Source organism: Sus scrofa, chromosome 1, assembly GCF_054392235.1.
Source record: "Sus scrofa isolate SSC_HxYL_T2T_F1_AM1 chromosome 1, Sscrofa_HxYL_maternal_Yorkshire_Landrace_v2.0, whole genome shotgun sequence".
Classification (NCBI taxonomy): domain Eukaryota; kingdom Metazoa; phylum Chordata; class Mammalia; order Artiodactyla; family Suidae; genus Sus; species Sus scrofa.
The window spans coordinates 30,940,985-30,958,614 of NC_139383.1; the positions used below are offsets into that span (position 1 = coordinate 30,940,985).

The 17,630-nt window shown below is 43.2% G+C and overlaps 2 protein-coding genes and 3 non-coding genes across 26 annotated transcripts in view; 1 reads left to right on the forward strand and 4 right to left on the reverse strand.

Moving 5' to 3' along the window:
* Nucleotides 1-570: 570 nt before the first annotated feature.
* RPS12 (ribosomal protein S12) lies at nucleotides 571-3,173 on the reverse strand. The gene is given in 6 exon segments (NM_214363.1): nucleotides 571-656; nucleotides 1,062-1,163; nucleotides 1,611-1,713; nucleotides 2,649-2,765; nucleotides 2,955-3,005; nucleotides 3,141-3,173. Coding segments are annotated over 5 exon segments (399 nt in total). The 5' UTR covers nucleotides 2,969-3,005; nucleotides 3,141-3,173; the 3' UTR covers nucleotides 571-593.
* On the reverse strand, nucleotides 771-900 carry LOC146406004 (small nucleolar RNA SNORA33). Its single transcript, XR_014832394.1, has one exon. It is a non-coding gene; the product is annotated as a small nucleolar RNA SNORA33 (small nucleolar RNA).
* LOC146406005 (small nucleolar RNA SNORD100) lies at nucleotides 1,251-1,327 on the reverse strand. The gene has a single exon (XR_014832412.1). It is a non-coding gene; the product is annotated as a small nucleolar RNA SNORD100 (small nucleolar RNA).
* On the reverse strand, nucleotides 2,352-2,424 carry LOC146406006 (small nucleolar RNA SNORD101). Its single transcript, XR_014832331.1, has one exon. It is a non-coding gene; the product is annotated as a small nucleolar RNA SNORD101 (small nucleolar RNA).
* Nucleotides 3,174-3,478: 305 nt separating the features above from the next.
* The window catches only part of SLC18B1 (solute carrier family 18 member B1), a 33,771-nt gene continuing 19,619 nt past the window's right edge, over nucleotides 3,479-17,630 (forward strand). For 3 of the 22 annotated variants that reach the window (XR_014839577.1, XM_085015915.1, XM_085015903.1), the window contains exons 1-4: nucleotides 3,479-3,778; nucleotides 13,981-14,061; nucleotides 14,247-14,582; nucleotides 15,905-16,044. Coding sequence is in view for 16 of the 22 variants with exons in the window: in XM_085015915.1 (XP_084872041.1) it covers nucleotides 14,540-14,582; nucleotides 15,905-16,044 (183 nt within the window). In the remaining 6 variants the exon portion in view is untranslated. Of the gene's footprint in view, nucleotides 3,779-13,980; nucleotides 14,062-14,246; nucleotides 14,680-15,888; nucleotides 16,045-17,142; nucleotides 17,376-17,630 lie in introns of those variants that run through there. The other 19 variants (XM_085015933.1, XM_085015986.1, XM_085015976.1 and 16 more) reach the window with 11 other exon arrangements.

Here is a 17,630-nt window from a genome sequence, read left to right on the forward strand (position 1 = left end):
ACTCACCATTTCATACAGCAACCAATGATGCCCACTTGAAATACATGGGCCACTATTACTTCTCCTACTGAGATTCTTCAATTATAGATGGAAGCACACCTCATTTCTGTGCCTACTATTTAGTTAAGTGAGTTACAACTGACACCCTGACTTTTATCAAGGGCCATGTACATAAGCACACCTGGCCATCATGCACCTTCTAGCATCCCACAGCCTAAATCCAATCCAGCCGACCTTTGTTCTTTTCATCTGTAGAACTTAATTCTTGACACCTACACCTGACAAGCCTCTACCCATTCTCCAAGTTCCTGGCTGTTCCCATCATAGCAATGATAAATGCCCACACCCCAGAAATACTGTCACCAAAACCTCACTGTAAGCCTAACCTTACATGGGCTCTTCTAAAGGCCAACACTAATATCACTTAAAGTTTGGAGAACATGCTTCCACTTAAAAAAAGCTAGGAGACAAATAGCACGTTTCTAATCATTTGGCAATGACTATCTTTCGTCTTTCACTTACAGGAACCTTATTATATTGCCCCAAATAAAAGCCAAAGATGAGAAGAAATAGGAGCCAGTCTTTTTATTTGATTATTTCTTGCATTTGAAGTACTCCTCGATGACATCCTTGGCCTGAGACTCTTTGCCATAGTCCTAAAAAATAAAAAGTGATTTTTTACTAGTATTTAGAAAACTTCACTAAATTGTTAGCACTAGTTATGGTGAAGCTACAAAATGTTAGGTTATGTGCGTCCCATCATTGAAATGTCTTGTTGCCATTTTCAGGGACCTTAAAGACTTCAATGTCTGTAAGGCTCGTAACATGGCTCTCCTATTGCCAGCGTTTACTCAATTTCTGCAGAAACACATTCAGGTAAGCAGATTCATTGACTGGCTTTAATTACAGTTCATTTCCCTTTCCCTTAAGACAATAATCGTTCTTTGTGTGTTGAGAATCATACTTCTTTTACTTTTAAGATATTCTCAACATTTAGATTCAATACAGGGTTAAGCATGGTCACCCAGCACAACTTTCCTCCCCCGACAAAAAAGACTTACCTTCACCACCACACAACTGCAACCAACCACTTTACGGGGTTTTCCCTCTCTGTCAATTTTACAGAGGCCTACCCATTCCCCTAGTTTCTTGTTGTCGTCGACCTATTGAGGGAAACAATAATTAAAAAAAAAAAAAAATCACCACTAGTAGACATGAATGCTACTGACGGACACATCAAATGAAAGGCAGCTGTAGTCAGATAGGGTGACATGGCAGTTTCCTCATAGAAGTTCAGTAGAGGGAGCCAGTTGTCATCATGTACAGCAGCACCAAGACCTCCTACCTAGTTTTTTCTATGGCAACATCAAAATTAGCATTTAATTCTGTGGGAATAAAATGCTTCTAAAACTACCTTTAACATATCTAACAATTGTCAAGTTTGTGAAGTTTTTCACACCTGCAGAAAGCAAAGAGCTCTTTGCAGAATTTGCTCTGCTATGAGTCATCAGCTATCATTATCTGGAAACACGACCCTAACTGGCCCAATTTTCATTAACCTACCTAGAGAATTTAAACAGTCAAGACAGCAAGTTAGATGGCTAACTTACCTTAATTAGGTTGATCTGGTGCTCAGCACAAAGGGCCTCCACCAACTTGACATACATTGGCTCATCACAGTTGGATGCAAGCACACAAAGATGGGCTTGGCGCCTGAAATGCAAAACCCAACAGAAACCAAGTCAGGTCTAAATCCACTACCGCACTTTTACAAGAGTTCTTTGCACTAGCCACAGTGACTAACAGAAGAAGCACGTCTGAGAACACAACTTCAAGCTGATGTAGCTGCCACAAAACATTCACTTACTTCCTCCACTGAAACATTTCTGATTCAGTAATTAATAATATAAAGTTTGTATGTAAAAACTAACTTACTCATTAGTTACCCATTACTAACCCAGACAGTAACACTGCTCAGTATTGTCAAGGTACAAATAGTGCAGGAAATCCATACCAGGTATTTTCCAACAAGGAATGCTATTTCCACTGGACTCAACTGGCCAGTGTACTACAGTTAACACAACAGAAACTCACATATTTTAGTACCCTTAAAGATCATTTAAATTCACCTCATTTAGATAGTTGCTTTGCCAATGTAAACCACTCCAAAAACCTAACCAATTTACAAATGTCCCACACTCACAATGACCTCTACAGCTAAAACACTTATTGAGTTCACCTAAAAATCCAGGCACTTCTGCCATGTTAATAGTTCAAAATCTACAAGTGTTATATGAAGGTTCTTATGGATTCCCTAGTTAACAGTGCATTAATAGCCCCACAACCTACAGGTTTGTCAGACTATTAGATTTCACTCATGGAAAGAGTGAAGGGGTATCCGACAATTTAAGTCATCACTCAAACGCTGTAGTTCCATTTTAAGAAGCAAGGGCGCACCCCCATTCCAAACCTACACCCTTTTAAGTGGGCCGTTAAAAGATCTAAGTTGATACCTTTTCCTAGGTTTCCTGTAGAACGGATGCCATTCACAACTTTTGTGCTAACAGCATGAACTTCACGCTCTCTTCCCTTGGCTGCAGTTTTGTTCCAGATCCAACACCCCACAGTATTGAGACTGATACACGTACTTGTCTAAGGCTTTGGCAGCTTCGCGAATTCCACGTGCTAGGCCATCATGGATGAGGGCGGTCTTCAGCACCTCTTGTAGAGCAGTATTAACGTCCATTACACCTCCAGCAGCAATGCTAACACGGAAGAATTAAAAAAAAGAAAAAAAATCAAAAAACCTCCGCACACCATCTAATGCTTTGGACAAAACAGTCGTTGGCGAGATTAGATCATAGCCGCGTAGAGCGCCACAGCAAACCCAGAACCCACGCTGCGGGCTCGCGGCCCGCGCCTCGCCCGTTTCGCCACCCCAACCCTGAGCTCACCCTTCCTCGGCCATGGCGGTGGGTTACGGGTAGAACCAAATCTTGAGCACACTGCAATAGGAAAAAAAAAAGAAAAGAAAATCTTGGTTAACAAACTGGGTTTAGACCTAAACACTTATCGCCAATCTCATCTGAAAAACACTGAGCCACACTCCGCAAACACCACTCTCGCCTTGCTCTACTCACCCCGAGCCTCCGCCTCCGCGCGACTCGGCGGCGGCAGGGAAAGAGAATGTAGGCTCCCGCATGACGGTATTTAAGGGTTTCCCAGGACCCCTATGCGCATGTGCACTCCCTCCCAGGGAAGAGCTGGCTTTAGCAGTGCCGGGCCTCGAGAATTTCTGTTTCCGGATTGAAGCGGTTCTGTGGCAGGGGTCCTACTAGTCTTCTGACTCTGCTCGGCCGGTCTTAGGCCCACGCAGCAGGCACTAACGTGGGCAGCTTCCCAAAGTTTTTCCACGCCGAGGGTGGGGCCTACGGAGGCCCAGAGAGCTCGTCCTACGGTGCGCGAGAAGGGCCAAGCCCTCCTGCCAATGTGGTCTTGCAAGGCCTCCGAGTCCTGGAGCAATCGCAGCCCCAGTTTTAACGCTTAAGACACCGTGGTTGTAATTTCGATTCCACTAACTGGGCCTTCCCTGAGCAGCACACTCTCTCACTTCGCTCTTTAAGTCACTCTGAATGCTGGTGAATTTATCATTCTTTGGGTGATCTGCGCGCGCCCGTGCGTTTTCATAAAACGAAAGTCAACACGTTTTCGTTACTTCTAAGCAAATCGAAAATTCCACTTTCCCGCCGGCTGTTAACTGGAACGTCTGGCCAGCCAGGTATTTGGTAATGGTTTTCTAACGCAGTTGGTTCTAAACGAAGTTTGGGGTTTGAAAATAAAAATAAAAAACACTAAATTGTCCCCTGAATTCGTATTCCCGCCCAAATCGGGATTCAGCAGGTGCATTTGAAACACCTACAGTGTAGCAGACGTAGAGACAGGGTCTGGGAATATAGAGATGAAATCGTGGTCTTTGAGAAATATGGCATTCATTTCGCCTTTCCGGACTGGCGAAATTAGGAGTGGAATCCAGTTTTAACTCTGACTTTTCGGGAAGCAACATTTTGAATGTTACATTGGTGGGCCATTTCCCCACCAACGCAAATATCTGAAATACAGCCAAATGTAATTGGCACAGTCCTTTTTCTCCTGTTTAAACTTATTCTCCTGACAAGTTGCCAAACTAGTTAGCAATTATTAGGCATTTGATAGGTGCCAGCACTATGCATACAGTGAACAGAGACAGGTAACTTGAGTACTGTGAAGATAACAAAAATAAGTCACATAATAAGAGTGTGAGGGAGAGTTAGCCAGAATAATGATATACTGGAATTTTAATAAGTTGATACAGTTCATTTTTAGCTTTCAAGTGTTCATTTTTAAGTGTTGAACCAGCTTCTTTCCATCCATAAGTCATCCTAAAAAAATAGTTCACTTTGCTTATTCATTTAATTATTGAGCATTTTTTTTTTTTTTTTTGCTTTAAAAAAAAGCCCTGCAGAGTTTATAACGATGAAAATACTTATTCTTGCTGCTCTAATGTTTGTGGTCAAATTAAATACTTCTTGGCAGATGCAATTTTTCCCAGTATAGTACTAACCAAGCTGACTGGGTTTCTGTCTTCTAGCAGCTCATAGTAACCTATTCTGTAGACTCAGGTATGGGCCTTAATATTTTCCCTTAATACATGCCTTTTCTTTTCTATCAATTTGAAACCTCCCTTCCTAGAACTGGAGCTACAGTTTTGTTTTGATGTCTTAGTTATAGAAGTGGTTCTAATACCAGAGATGAGGTCAAAGGGCACACACTGGTGATTCAAGGATTATCTAACGTAGATTCTAGTTCCCTATTTTAAGGTCGCATCCTCTTGATTTTAGATATTGCCCAAGTTGAAAGACAGACTAAATAGAGCCTAGTAGCTAGAGTCACTCTCTGACCAGCAGATTATAATAGTTTGAAAACGTACACAAATGTGTATCTAAAATACATATGAGCAGTTCCTCACCATGATGAACCCAACTAGTATCCCTGAGGACTCAAGTTCCATCCCTGGCCTTGCTCAGTGGGTATTAACTAGATCCTTTAGGATCTAGTGTTGCCATGAGCTGTAGTGTAGGTCACAGACACAGCTTGGATTCTGGTGTTGCTGTGGCTGTGGCGTAGGCCAATTCGACCCCTAGCCTGGGAACCTCCATATGCTGCGTGTGTGGCCCTAAAAAGCCAAAAAAAAAAGGTTTCTTGTAAACAGAGGCATCCCTATAAATATCACTTTTCTTCTTTGCTTCCTCCTGCAAGCTCCAATGTGACCCCTAGCCCAGTAACTTCCATATGCTGAGGGTGTGGCCCTAAAAATCAAAAAGTAACAATAAAATAAAATACATGTGAAAAAAATTCTGAAGTTTGTTTTGGAAACTATAATGATAATAAATAATTCTGTTTAGTATTTTCTATATGCCACTTTATGTGCTAAGTCATACATTTTCTCCCTTAATCATCACTCAAATTCCATGGAGTAGTGTTATTAGCCCCTCCTTTAACAGGGAAAGAAACTCAGGCTTGAAGATTTGCCCAAGATCACACAGCTAGTAAATGTGGAAACTGATATTTGAACCCAGTTAACTTCTAATCTTTTAGCTGTTTGATTGATTGCCCGAATGTGGGAGGGAGATCACAGAATTCAGGGATAACTTTTTTTTTTTTTTTAATTGCTTTTTAGAGCTGCACCCATGGCATATGGAGGTTCCCAGGCTAGGGGTAGAATTGGAGCTATAGCTGCTGGCCTACACCACAGCTCCAGCAACGCTGGGGTCCAAGCCGCATCTGCAGCTTACACCACAGCTCATGGCAACACCAGATCTTTAACCCACTGAGTGAGGCCAGGGATTCAACCTGCATCCTCATGAATACTAGTCAGATTCGTTTCTGCTGAGCCACGACAGGAACTCCAAGGATCTCTTTACATCTCATATTTGGCAATAACATGCCTGGTTCTACCTAAAAGTCCTGAGTCAGGACAGGGAATAGTGCAGCGTTAGGAAGAAAAAGAGAGCAGTAGAAATTTGAGTTCCTGAATCATCTAAGTTTAGATGTCTTCCTTTGCTGGGACTGCCACAACAAATATCACAAACTGGTAGCTTAAATAACAAAGTTATTATCTCACAGTTTGGAAGGCAAGAAGTTTGAGATCAAGGTGTCTACAGGGTTTGCTACTTCTTTTTTTTTTTTTTTTTTTTTTGTCTTTTCCTCTTTTCTAGGGCCGCACCTGCAGCATATGGAGGTTCCCAGCCCAGGGGTCTAATTGAGCTGTAGCCGCTGGCCTATGCCAGAGCCACAGCAATGCGGAATCCGAGGTGTCTGCAACCTACACCACAGCTCACAGCAATGCTGTATCCTTAACCCACTGAGCGAGGCCAGGGATTGAACCCGCAACCTCATGGTTCCTAGTCGATTAGTTAACCACTGAGCCACAATGGGAACTCCAGGGTTGGTTACTTCTAAGGGCTGGAGGGACAACCGATTCCAGGCCTTTCTCTGAGGCCTGAGGTTTGCCGGCAGTCTTGGTTTTCCTTGGCTTGTGACAGTGTAACTCCAATCTTCACATGATATTCTCCCTGTGTGTATATCTGTCTGTGTCCAAATGCTTTCCTTTTTCCACCACAGCAACACTGGATCCAAGCCACATCTGTGACCTACACCACAGCTCGTGGCAATGCCAGACCCTTAGCCCACTGAGTGATGCCAGGGATAGAACCCAAATCCTCATGGGCCCTATGTCAGGTTCATAACTTGCTGAGCCACACGGGCACTCTACTTTTTTCCTTTTTTTATAAGGATACCAGTTGTACCGAATTAGGGGCTCACCCTATGCCAGTATGCCCTCCTCTTAATTAATTACATCTAGAACAACTCTATTTCCAAATAAGGTCTCAATACGGGATGCTGATGCGAGACCTCAACATACATATTTTCAGAGAACATGCTTCAATCCACAACAGATGTCACAGAAGAAAGGGATGTGAAACAGATTAAATGATAGAAAAGATCTTTGAATCAAACTGCAAAAAGCTTACTTGAAAGACCAGAGCTGGGAGGAGAGGCTAAATCAGTACGCAGAAAAGATTTTCTGTCCTGGGGCTCAGCTGAGCTGATTCCAAATTCAAGCTCCCTTTGTGGCCTTTGGCAAATGGCTTATTTTTCTGAGTCAGTAAAATGGTGATAATACTAGAATACTGTTGCGAAGAGTGAAAAGAGATAGTCGTTGAAAGGGTTTACCACTGTGCATATGAAGCAGTTACTTTTATGATGAACTTCACATGAGAATATATGGAAAAGTTCTAAATAATGCCTTTCTCCTGTCCTAAAGCATCTAGGACTTGGTACAGTGACTTGCACATTGGAGTGACTAAAATCTATTGAATGAATTCATGGAATGGAATAAGATGAAAGAAGCATCTGAGTTGTTGGCATACCTAAAGGAAAGCCATATTGACAACTGTTATTATAAATTAACACCTGTTGTGAGTGAGGTGAAGGCTTTGGGCATCCCAGAAAACCCCTTTTAATTTGAAAACTTTTCAAATGTCTCTACCCTTTGGGGTAAAAATAAGTCCAGTGTTAGGAAATGGTAGCTAAGAAACAGAAGAAAACTCAAAAAAGTATTATTCCATCTCCACTCAACAACATATAGCTCTAGCCTTGGCTTACAGAGCATATGGTTTTAAACATACTGAAGAAAAACAGTTGTAGCAAAAAAGAAAGAAAAAAGGAAAAAAGCCTGGGCCAAAGAAGGTAGAATCCTGTTATACAAAGGGATGAACCAAAGGAGAAGAAGAGTTGGTGTGAGGGAAGAGATTGTAACCAAGCAGGACCCTGGGAGGCCTTCCCAGCCTGGACCCTGACTCATGTCCTCCCCCTGCCTTTTTATCTACAGAAAAACTTTAGTCAAAGAATCCAGTTAATCAGAGGAGGGAGAAAATACAGAGAAAAAGGAAAAAAGTCAAGCAAGACAATAATGATAGTTTAGTCATTCAGCAAATCCTTTAGTTCTTCAAAGACTATAGGTAATATTCTGAGCCACATCCTTGGAGTTGTTTGGCAGGTGCTGAAGCCCCCATCAGGTGGAAAAAAGTCAACTGTAGCTGTCCACAAGCGCACAGACCCCACACTGACTAGACCCAGAAGGCTAATGAGGCTGACTCCCAATGATGCCACCACCTACCAATCAGGAAAATGTCCATGAGCTGATGACACCCTACTCCTCAAACACTACAAGACTTCTCACTACCCCTTCCAAAGGTGGGGAGGCGGGCCACAGTCCTTGAAGCACCAGCCTGCTGTGTTCCCCTCCTTGCTTGGCAATTAAAGCTACTTTTTCTGTTTCTTCCAACTCTGTCTCTGTGTTTCTATTTGGCATTGGTGCGGTGTACAGAGGCAGCAACAAGAATAAAAAAAATAATAATAAAGTAGATGAATAAAAGAGGAATAGCAATTTAAGGCTGTAAGTAGTAGCTTGTAAAATTAATATGTAAGGACTTCAACCTAAAACCTAGTTTATTAAAGGAAAAAAAAGGCTGTGGGGGGAAATAGGGCTAATTTGTTGCATAGCCAAGTAAGAAGCCTATGCAATAACTTACATATTCTGAGGGCTTTGTGTAGTTTTCATCTAAGCCTTACTCAGAATGTGTCCTTAGTGTTGTTCTTCTTGCTACCAGATGTTACCAGAGCTGTTTGAGTTCAGTGGCTGCTCACTACAGGGCTGATCTAGAATTGTGGGAACTAACATACTGAGGAAGATAATTAGAGACAGCACTTAAAGTGTATGAATAAACTAATTACAGACCATCATCACAGGCAGTTTAAAATGAAATAAATAGTGGCTAATAGAGGGAACCCTAAATTAACATTAAATTTATTCACTTGGGGTTCACAAAGGACCTAGGTGTGCAGGATTCCAGGCCCCAATGCTCCTTCCTTACAGGCCAGCTCTGCTATTATCTGTGAAATGTTTCTTTTGAAAAATGGGTCCTGATGCTCCTAAATGGATTCGACAACCACAGTTCTTCTTTGGAGCATCATTGGAATGAATCCAGGACCGCTGGTGTCCTTAAAACTAGAGCTACATTAAAGAAAAAAAAAAAAAGTGTTAGTTGTATAACTGGTTCTAAACACCCCCCAACCTCAAATGAAGTTAAAGGGCAGACTGGTGATTCAAGAATTCTTTTTTGTCTTTTTAGGGCTACACCCTCGGCATATGGAGGTTCCCAGGCTGGGGGTCCAATCAGAGCTATAGCTGCTAGGCTACGCCACAGCAACGCACGATCCAAGCCAAGTCTGCGTCATACACCACAGCTCACGGCAATGCAGGATCCTTAACCCACTGAGTGAGGCCAAGGATCCAACCTGCATCCTCACGGATGCTAGTCAGATTCGTTTCCACTGAGCCACAACAGGAACTCCCAAGAATTCTTTTGATAGGTTCTCTTCTCTATCATCTTCCGACTCTATAGTCTTGGTGGAACAAACTTGGAGAATTTCCATCACCTGACTTCAAACATACCAGATCTTGACATGTGATGGCAGCAAGTAAGTGGAAGAAGCTGTCACCACCTAAGATCCCTCTGGTGCGGTGGGCAGCATTCCAGGGGAGCAGGAAGGAGCTTCTGACTGCAATGTCTGCTGCTTACCTCCAGCAGCACCAGCGCACTTGATGTCTGGCCAGCAGTTTTGCTGTAGTATGTGTACTAGGTCACTTCTGTGGGGTGATTTTAGGCATGAGCTCTCTTAAGTGGTGTGTACAACCCTCCTGATAATACTATGTACTGTCTAATAACCTATGCTGAATTCATCTAATGCTTAAATGAGCAAGAATTGTTTAATAGCACCAAGGAAACTTGTCTGATAATACTATGTACTGTCTAATAACCTATGCTGAATTCATCTGATGCTTAAATGAGCAAGAGTTGTTTAATAGCACCAAGGAAACTTGTCTGACACAAATGTTACAACAAAAAATAAATGGGGCTGTACGATGGATACAGGGGTGAGAAGGAACTTCTCTGAGGCAGTGACATTTATTTATTTATGTCTTTTTAGGGCCACACCCACACGGCATATGGAAGTTCCCAGGCTAAGGGTCGAATCAGAGCTATGGCTGCCGGCCTACACCACAGCCACAGCAAGACCAGATCTGAGCTGTGTCTGCGACCTATACCACAGCTCACAGTAATGCCGGATCCTTAACCCACTGAGCAAGGCCAGGGATGAAACCTTTGTTCTCGTGGATGCTAGTCAGATTCATTTCCACTGAGCCACGATGGGAACTCCTGAGGAGGTGACATTTAAACAGCATATTATGCCCTTTTCGTTTGTAAAGAAAAAATGTTTCATATATGTGTATATGTCTAGATGAGTATATGAAATACAAATAGATAATTGTTGTAGGCTGAAAATGGCTCCCAAAGAGATGTCCACATCCTAATTCCTGAAGTTGCAAATGTTACCTTATTTCAAAAAGGGGTCCCTGCAGATATGATTAAGTTAAAGATCTTGAGATGAAGAGATCATTTGGCTCAGTGAAATTGATGTTGAACTTCTGGTCTGTAGAAGTTGTTTTGTCATGTTGTTTTGTTTTTGTTTTTGGCTGTGCCCTGAGGCATGTGGAAGTTCACAGGCCACAGAAGTAACCCGACCTGGATCCTTAACCCACTGAGCCACAAGGGAACTCCCAGGACTATGTTTTTTGTTATCGTTGTTACGGCCACACGCAGGGCATATGGAAGTTCCTGGGGCAGGGATTGAATCTGAGCCATAGCTGTGACCTACGCCACAGGTGTGGCAAGGCCAGATGCTTTAACCCTTTGTGCTGGGCCAGGGATCAGACTCGCACCTCCCAGCGACTCAAGCAGTCACAGTCAGATTTTTTTTTATTGTCTTTTGTCTTTTTTGTTGTTGTTGTTGTTGCTATTTCTTGGGCCGCTCCCGCGGCATATGGAGGTTCCCAGGCTAGGGGTTGAATCGGAGCTGTAGCCACCGGCCTACGCCAGAGCCACGACGGGAACTCCCAGAGTCAGATTTTTAACCAATTGCACCACATTAGGAACTCCAGGACTGTGTTGTTTTAAGCTAACAAGTGTACAGAAATTTTTTATAGCAGCCATGGAAAATTAATATGATAATAAATTCAACTGTAACACTAAGGATCTGGGAAGGAGGGTGGAAGGGAGAGGTTAGAAGTGATGGGAAGATAGGAGTAAGAATATGCGTACCATAAACTCTCTCTCTTTTTTTTTTTTTTTTTTTTTTTTTCTTTTTGCCTTTTCTAGGGCCGCTCCCATGGCATATGGAGGTTCCCAGGCTAGGGGTTGAATTGGAGCTGTAGCCACCGGCCTATACCAAAGCCACAGCAGCACGGGATCTGAGCCACGTCTGCAACCTACACCACAGCTCACAGCAATGCCAGATCCTTAACACACTGAGCAAGGCCAGGGATTGAACCCGTAACCTCATGGTTCCTAGTCTGATCCGTTAACCACTGAGCCACAATAGGTACTCCCATACCATAAATTCTTTATTTAAATTAAACATAGATACAAAATAAGAATATGCTTTTTATTAAAATATATACAAACAAGATATTTATATTAAATGTGTAAGAATGATTGCTGATGGGGAGGGGAAAGGAAATAGGGATTGAGGGAAATGGATGACAACAGAAATGAAAAATTCAGTTGAAAGATTGTAAGATACAGTTAAGGAGACTTCCTATAAGATGGAGCAAAAAGAGAAAGATACGAAAAATGGAAGAGAAAATAATAAATAAGAGAAGCAGTCCAGTGACCCAAGGGCCACATAAAGAACAGTCCAGTAAAACAGAAAAGGGAATATAGTCATCAAAGAAGTAATTCAAGGGAGTTCCCATCATGGTGCAGCAGAAACAAACCCAACTAGGAACCATGAGGTTGCAGGTTCAATTTCTGGCCTTGCTCGGTGGATTAAGGATCTGGCATTGCTGTGTCTGTGGTGTAGGCTGGCGGCAACACCTTGGATTTGACCCCTAGCCTGGGAACCTCCACATGCCATGGGAGCAGCCCTCAAAAAGCCAAAAAAAAAAAAAAAAAAAAAAAAAAAAAGAATTCAAGGAGTTCCCCGATAGCCTAGCTGTTAAGGACCCAGCATTGTCACCGCCGTGGCTAGGGTTTGATCCCTGGCCTAGGAACTTTTCGATGTCATGTGGTGCAGCCAAAGAAAAAGAAAAAGAAAAGAAAATTATCCTTTAAAAAAAAAAAGGGAGTTCCCATCATGGCTCAGAGGTTAACGAATCTGACTAGGAACCATGAGGTTGCAGGTTCGATCCCTGGCCTTGCTCAGTGGGCTAAGGATCCAGCGTTGGCCTGAGCTGTGGTGTGGGTCCCAGACACATCTTGGATCCTGCGTTGCTGTGGCTCTGGCGTAGGCTGGAGGCTATAGCTCCGATTAGACCCCTAGCCTGGGAACCTCCATGTGCCGCAGGAGCAGCCTTAGCTTAGAAAAGGCAAAAAGACAAAAAGACAAAAAAAAAAAAAAAAAAAAAAAAAAAAAAAAAGGAAGTTCCCAGGCTCAGCAGTAACCAGCCCAATTAGTATCCATGGGCATGAGGGTTTGATCCCTGGCCTCACTCAGTCGTTTAAGGATCCAGTGTTGCCGCGAGCTGTGGTGTAGGTCGCAGATGTGGCTCGGATCCCATTGTCGCTGGAGCTGTGGTGTAGGCAAGCAGCTACAGCTCTGATTTGACCAACCGGCCTGGGAACTTCCATATGCCGCACTTATGGCCCTAAATAGCCGAAAAAAGAAAATTCTCCTGTATGGGTTGATGTGAGATTGGCGTGCCAATTCTGGGTAAAATGAGATTGGAGAAACTGGCAGGGATTAAAACATAAAGATTCTGGAGGCCACTTTAAGAAATCTTTGCAAGCGCTAATCCTTCTGTTTAGAAGGACTCTAAAGCCTCTCCTTCCTTACGTGCTCACTGGGGAATTTTTACATAACCTTTAAGATCCACTCTACCACCACTTCCTCAGGAAGCCATCCTGGACTGTTTAGCCCAAGTAAATAGTTCTTGCAATATGTTTCTCTTAGAGAACTCACTGCATTATAATCAAGTGTTTATCTGCTAGAAGGAGGTATGTATGCTACTTAAAAGCAGAGGCTGGAGCCCCCCCCCCCCCCCCCAATCTTTCAGTTGGGACAAAGTAGTAACTCAGCAGTCTTGAGTTACTTTGTTTTATCTTAGCCCCAAATTAAGAATTTCCCACTCCTCAAACTTTAATCCTGTGAAGATAAGTGAAGCCTCAACTTTTTTGTGCCAGAAATTTGTGTTGGGAGAGAGTAACAGAGCAGCAATCATGTTCCCATGCCAAGCACACCGCACACTTTATCACCTGTGCTCACCACCACTCTATAACACAGGCATTGACAAAACAGTTACACGGATGGAGAAACTCACCTTGTCGCTCAAAGTCACAGCTATCACTGTTTTCTCTTGATATCTGAGCATGTTGATTGGTTTTAGGACCCCAACACAGATGCTCAAGTCTCAACATGAAATGGCATAGTGTTTGCATATAACCTAAGATTATCCTCCCATTTGCTTTAAATCACATCTAGATTACATACCAATACAATGTAACTGTTATGTAAATAGTTGTAAATACAATTTAAATGATACGAAAATAGTTGTTACTGCTTGGCAAATTCAAGTTTGCTTTTTTGGAACTTTCTGGAAAAACTTTTTAAAAAGATTTGTCTCCCCTCTCTCCATGGCTGAATTACAGGAAGGCGGAAAGACTATATGGAGGGCCGTCAGTAAGTGCCCTAGATTGAATCTCAAGCATCTGCCTCCAGAAGGGTTCCTCCCAGCCCCTTCACCATTCATCTTCAACATTCGATACAATTCTTGCAGAGTTTTCTAATCCAGATACTTCACCTCAGCTAATTCATTTCCAGGTTACTTATGTCTGGCTTCAAGTGATGACAAACACCGCATCATTTACCCACTATGAAGAGTAACTCATTAAAAAATAAAAAGTGGGTATGAACCTAAATTTCTAATTCATATTTGTGCTTTTAGGTAGTCCTTATCTTTCCTGTGTCTACATAAGCTTCCTTTCTTACTTCTAGCTTCCTAAATTTTATTCATTTTAGGGTAGGGGGTTCAACAATATGCGACATAGACTCACTATTTTTTTTTTTTTTCTTTTCCCCTCATGCAGGAGGAACAAGGACAGGGTACCCAAAGCAGAGGCCATTAGCCGTCTGCGCCTTAAAAAAAATAAAAGTCCTCACTCCGCCCCCTTCCGCCCCGCCCCGCGTCGCCTCCACTCCTGAGATCCAAGCAGTCCTCCCTGGTTGCGCGGAACTCCCGGCGTCGCCGCGGGCCTGGAATCCGGGGTACGGGGCGGGCGGGGCTGAGTTGTAGCCGCCTGCTCTTCCACTCGTTGGAGGTCAAGTCCAAGGGAGCAGGCTTGGACCCGGGAGCCGCAACTCCGGAGCCCACGCTGGGCATATGGACGCGCCGGGGGACCCCGAAGGCCCACGCCCCCCAGGAGGTGACGGAGAGCGACCGGGCCCGACGCGCCTCGGCGGCTTGGGTCCTGTCTCTTTAACAACGACTGAAGTAGCTTTAGCTTGGTTTGTTAACGAGAGGTTCGAAAAGGCGGGGGTCTGCGGGTGGGTGGGGGTCAGCGTGTGGTTTCTCCCCGGAAGGGGTTACAGTTTGGGGACTGGATATAGTGAGGGTGCATGCGGTCTCTAAAGGCTTTTTTTCTCTGTAGCCCTGTGTGTTTAAGAACGCATTCATATAAGTATGCTATTAGACAAGCGAAAATCATTGCATTTTGAGCCCCACTGTTGTCCCCAGCCCTTTAACTTGCTCTCCGTTCCCTTCCTCATCCACTGCCAATATTTTTACAAAGGATCTTAAGACTTCCTCATGTTGCACAGATTTTTTTTTTTCTAGACAGCCACGGCCACCTCTGGAAAATAAAGCAATTCAAATATATTTTTCTTATTTAAATTTCTTTTTTCTCCAGAGCCATTTCATTTAAAAACGGCAAATCAATTTACTGGATGTTTGAAACTGTGTCATTGACCGGGTGTCTAAATTAAATGGAAATTTAGCCCTGAGAATAAGTAGTAAAAGAGTTGCTGCTGGAGTTGTCATGTGGCAAAGGGGGTTAAAGATCTGGTGTTCTCACTGCAGTGGCAGGGGTTAGACCCCTGGCCTGGGAACTTCCACATGCCATCGATGCCACCAAAAAAAAAAAAAAAGTTGCCACAGAAGACCAGTAATTGGTGTGAAACACTTACTGATGTACAGAAATGGCACTGCTCTTTCCCAGAACTGCCATTGTACGTATTACTACTTCTCCAATGGCAGGATGTAACTTCTTTTCTCCCACTTACACTTGACTTCAGTAGGACCCTCTTAATAAATAGCTAACACGATGTGCTTACAACATTGTTGAGACTCAAGTTAATAGCTTCTGAAGTTACTTGAGGAAGCACATGGCACTTCAGAGAACAGTACCTTTTGGAGATCACCCTGTGGCCTCATCCTTCTTGAAGGAAATTATTAAAGGTGAAAGAAACAGGCCTTATGGTGCATGCGAAACAGAGCAGATAGTTTGATGAATTTTGCCCTGAAATTCTAATAGGGAATAGTATGTAAATGAAAGCGATAGGTTTTTGAAAATTGCAGTGATGTTCAAGGATTGTGTTACATTTGATCAAGTGGTTTTTATTTAGAATAGCCCTGAGCGCAACAAAAGTTATCTTTGGGGTGCATTGTCCATGCACAGAAGCGATATTTCTGTACTTTGATCAGTAGCCACAATTACATGTCTGTAATTGCAGCCTGTTTGCCTTCAAGGTGATGGTCCTCCAGGAAGTGCAAGGGAGACACCCAGCCGGCTTTCGAGAGAGCAGATTTTTGTGCTGATATCAGCAGCTTCCATTAACTTAGGTTCCATGATGTGTTATTCTATCCTTGGACCCTTTTTCCCCAAGGAGGTAAGACATTTTTACCTTGTGAGCTATTAATATTTTGTTTTTTGTTTTTTGTTTTTGTCTTTTTGCCATTTTCTTGGGCCAGTCCCACGGCATATGGAGGTTCCCAGGCTAGGGGTCTAATCAGAGCTGTAGTTGCCGGCCTATGCCACAGCCACAGCCACACAATGCAGTATCCAAGCCATGTCTGCAACCTATACCACAGCTCTTGGCAACCCTGGATCCTTAACCCACTGAGCAAGGCCAGGGATCAAACCTGCAACCTCATGGTTCCTAGTCGGATTTATTAACCACTGAGCCACGATGAGAACTCTGATCTATTAATGTTTTTAAAAAGCTTTGAAATTTTTTGACAGTATGGAAGATGTAAAAAGAAAAAAAAAATCTGTGTATAGTCCTGAAATTAGCAAAGTTAATAGCATGTTTTTAGGGAACTGCAGACAATGGTGTGGCTTGGGCCTGGGATGCAATGAGGTCTGAGGGTGGCAGGCGATTAGCAGGCAGGTGGGAGCTCCAATGCAAGCATCCTTCTGCACAGGCCAAAGACGCAGTCAGTGAGAAGCCTTCAGAGGTATTTGAGCAAGACAGAGTAGACTGAGCAGAATGGGTTTTGGAAAAAAATAATGATGAGTGGAGCCTGTGGAATTAAGATGGATGAGTAAGTGGACCAGCCTGTTAGAACGGCGTTTCCCAGCTCAGTTGGAACTCAGTGGGGGCAACTAGTGTGAGATTCTTCTTAGTGAAATATAGGAATAAAGGAAAAGTAGGAGTTCCCGTTATAGCTCAGTGGTTAATGAATCCGACTAAGAACCATGAGGTTGTGGGTTCAATCCCTGGTCTTGCTCAATGGTTTAAGGATCCAGCGTTGCTATGAGCTGTGATGTAGGTTGCAGACCCCGCTCGGATCCCATGTTTCTGTGGCTCTGGCGTAGGCTTGGCAGCTACAGTTTCAATTAGATCCCTAGCCTGGGAACCTCCATATGCCGCGGGTGCAGCCCTAGAAAAGGCAAAAAGACAAATAAATAAATAAATAAAAATAAAGGAAAAGTAGGCTCTGGGTATGTGCATTTTGTACTTATTATTTATCTGTTTACTTCTTAGGGCTACAGCCACGGTATGTGGAAGTTCTCAGGGTAGGAGTAGCGTTGGAGCTGCAGTTGCCAGCCTATGCCACAGCCACAGAAACTGGGGATCCGAGCCACATCTGTGACCTACACCACAGCTCACGGCAACGCCAGATCCTTTAACCCACTGAGTGAGGCCAGGGATCGAACCTGCATCCTCGTGGATACTAGTTGTGTTTGTTACTGCTGAGCCACAAGAGGAACTTCTCAGTATGTGCTTTTAAAATAAATGTGTTTTGTTTTGTTTTGTTTTTGATGTAGTTTTTTTGCTTACAAGAGGCAGGGGAGAGAGCATTCTAACTTAAAAGTAGTAGATGTGAAGAGTGGACCCTTTTTCATTTCTTATAGAAGCCGTATATTTGACAAATGCCTTGGCAAAACATACTCATCTGCTTGCTTTTTCATTCTTCTTCCTCTAAGCTAGTGCTCAGGACGTCAAGGGAAAACAAAGCCTTCTTAACTTCT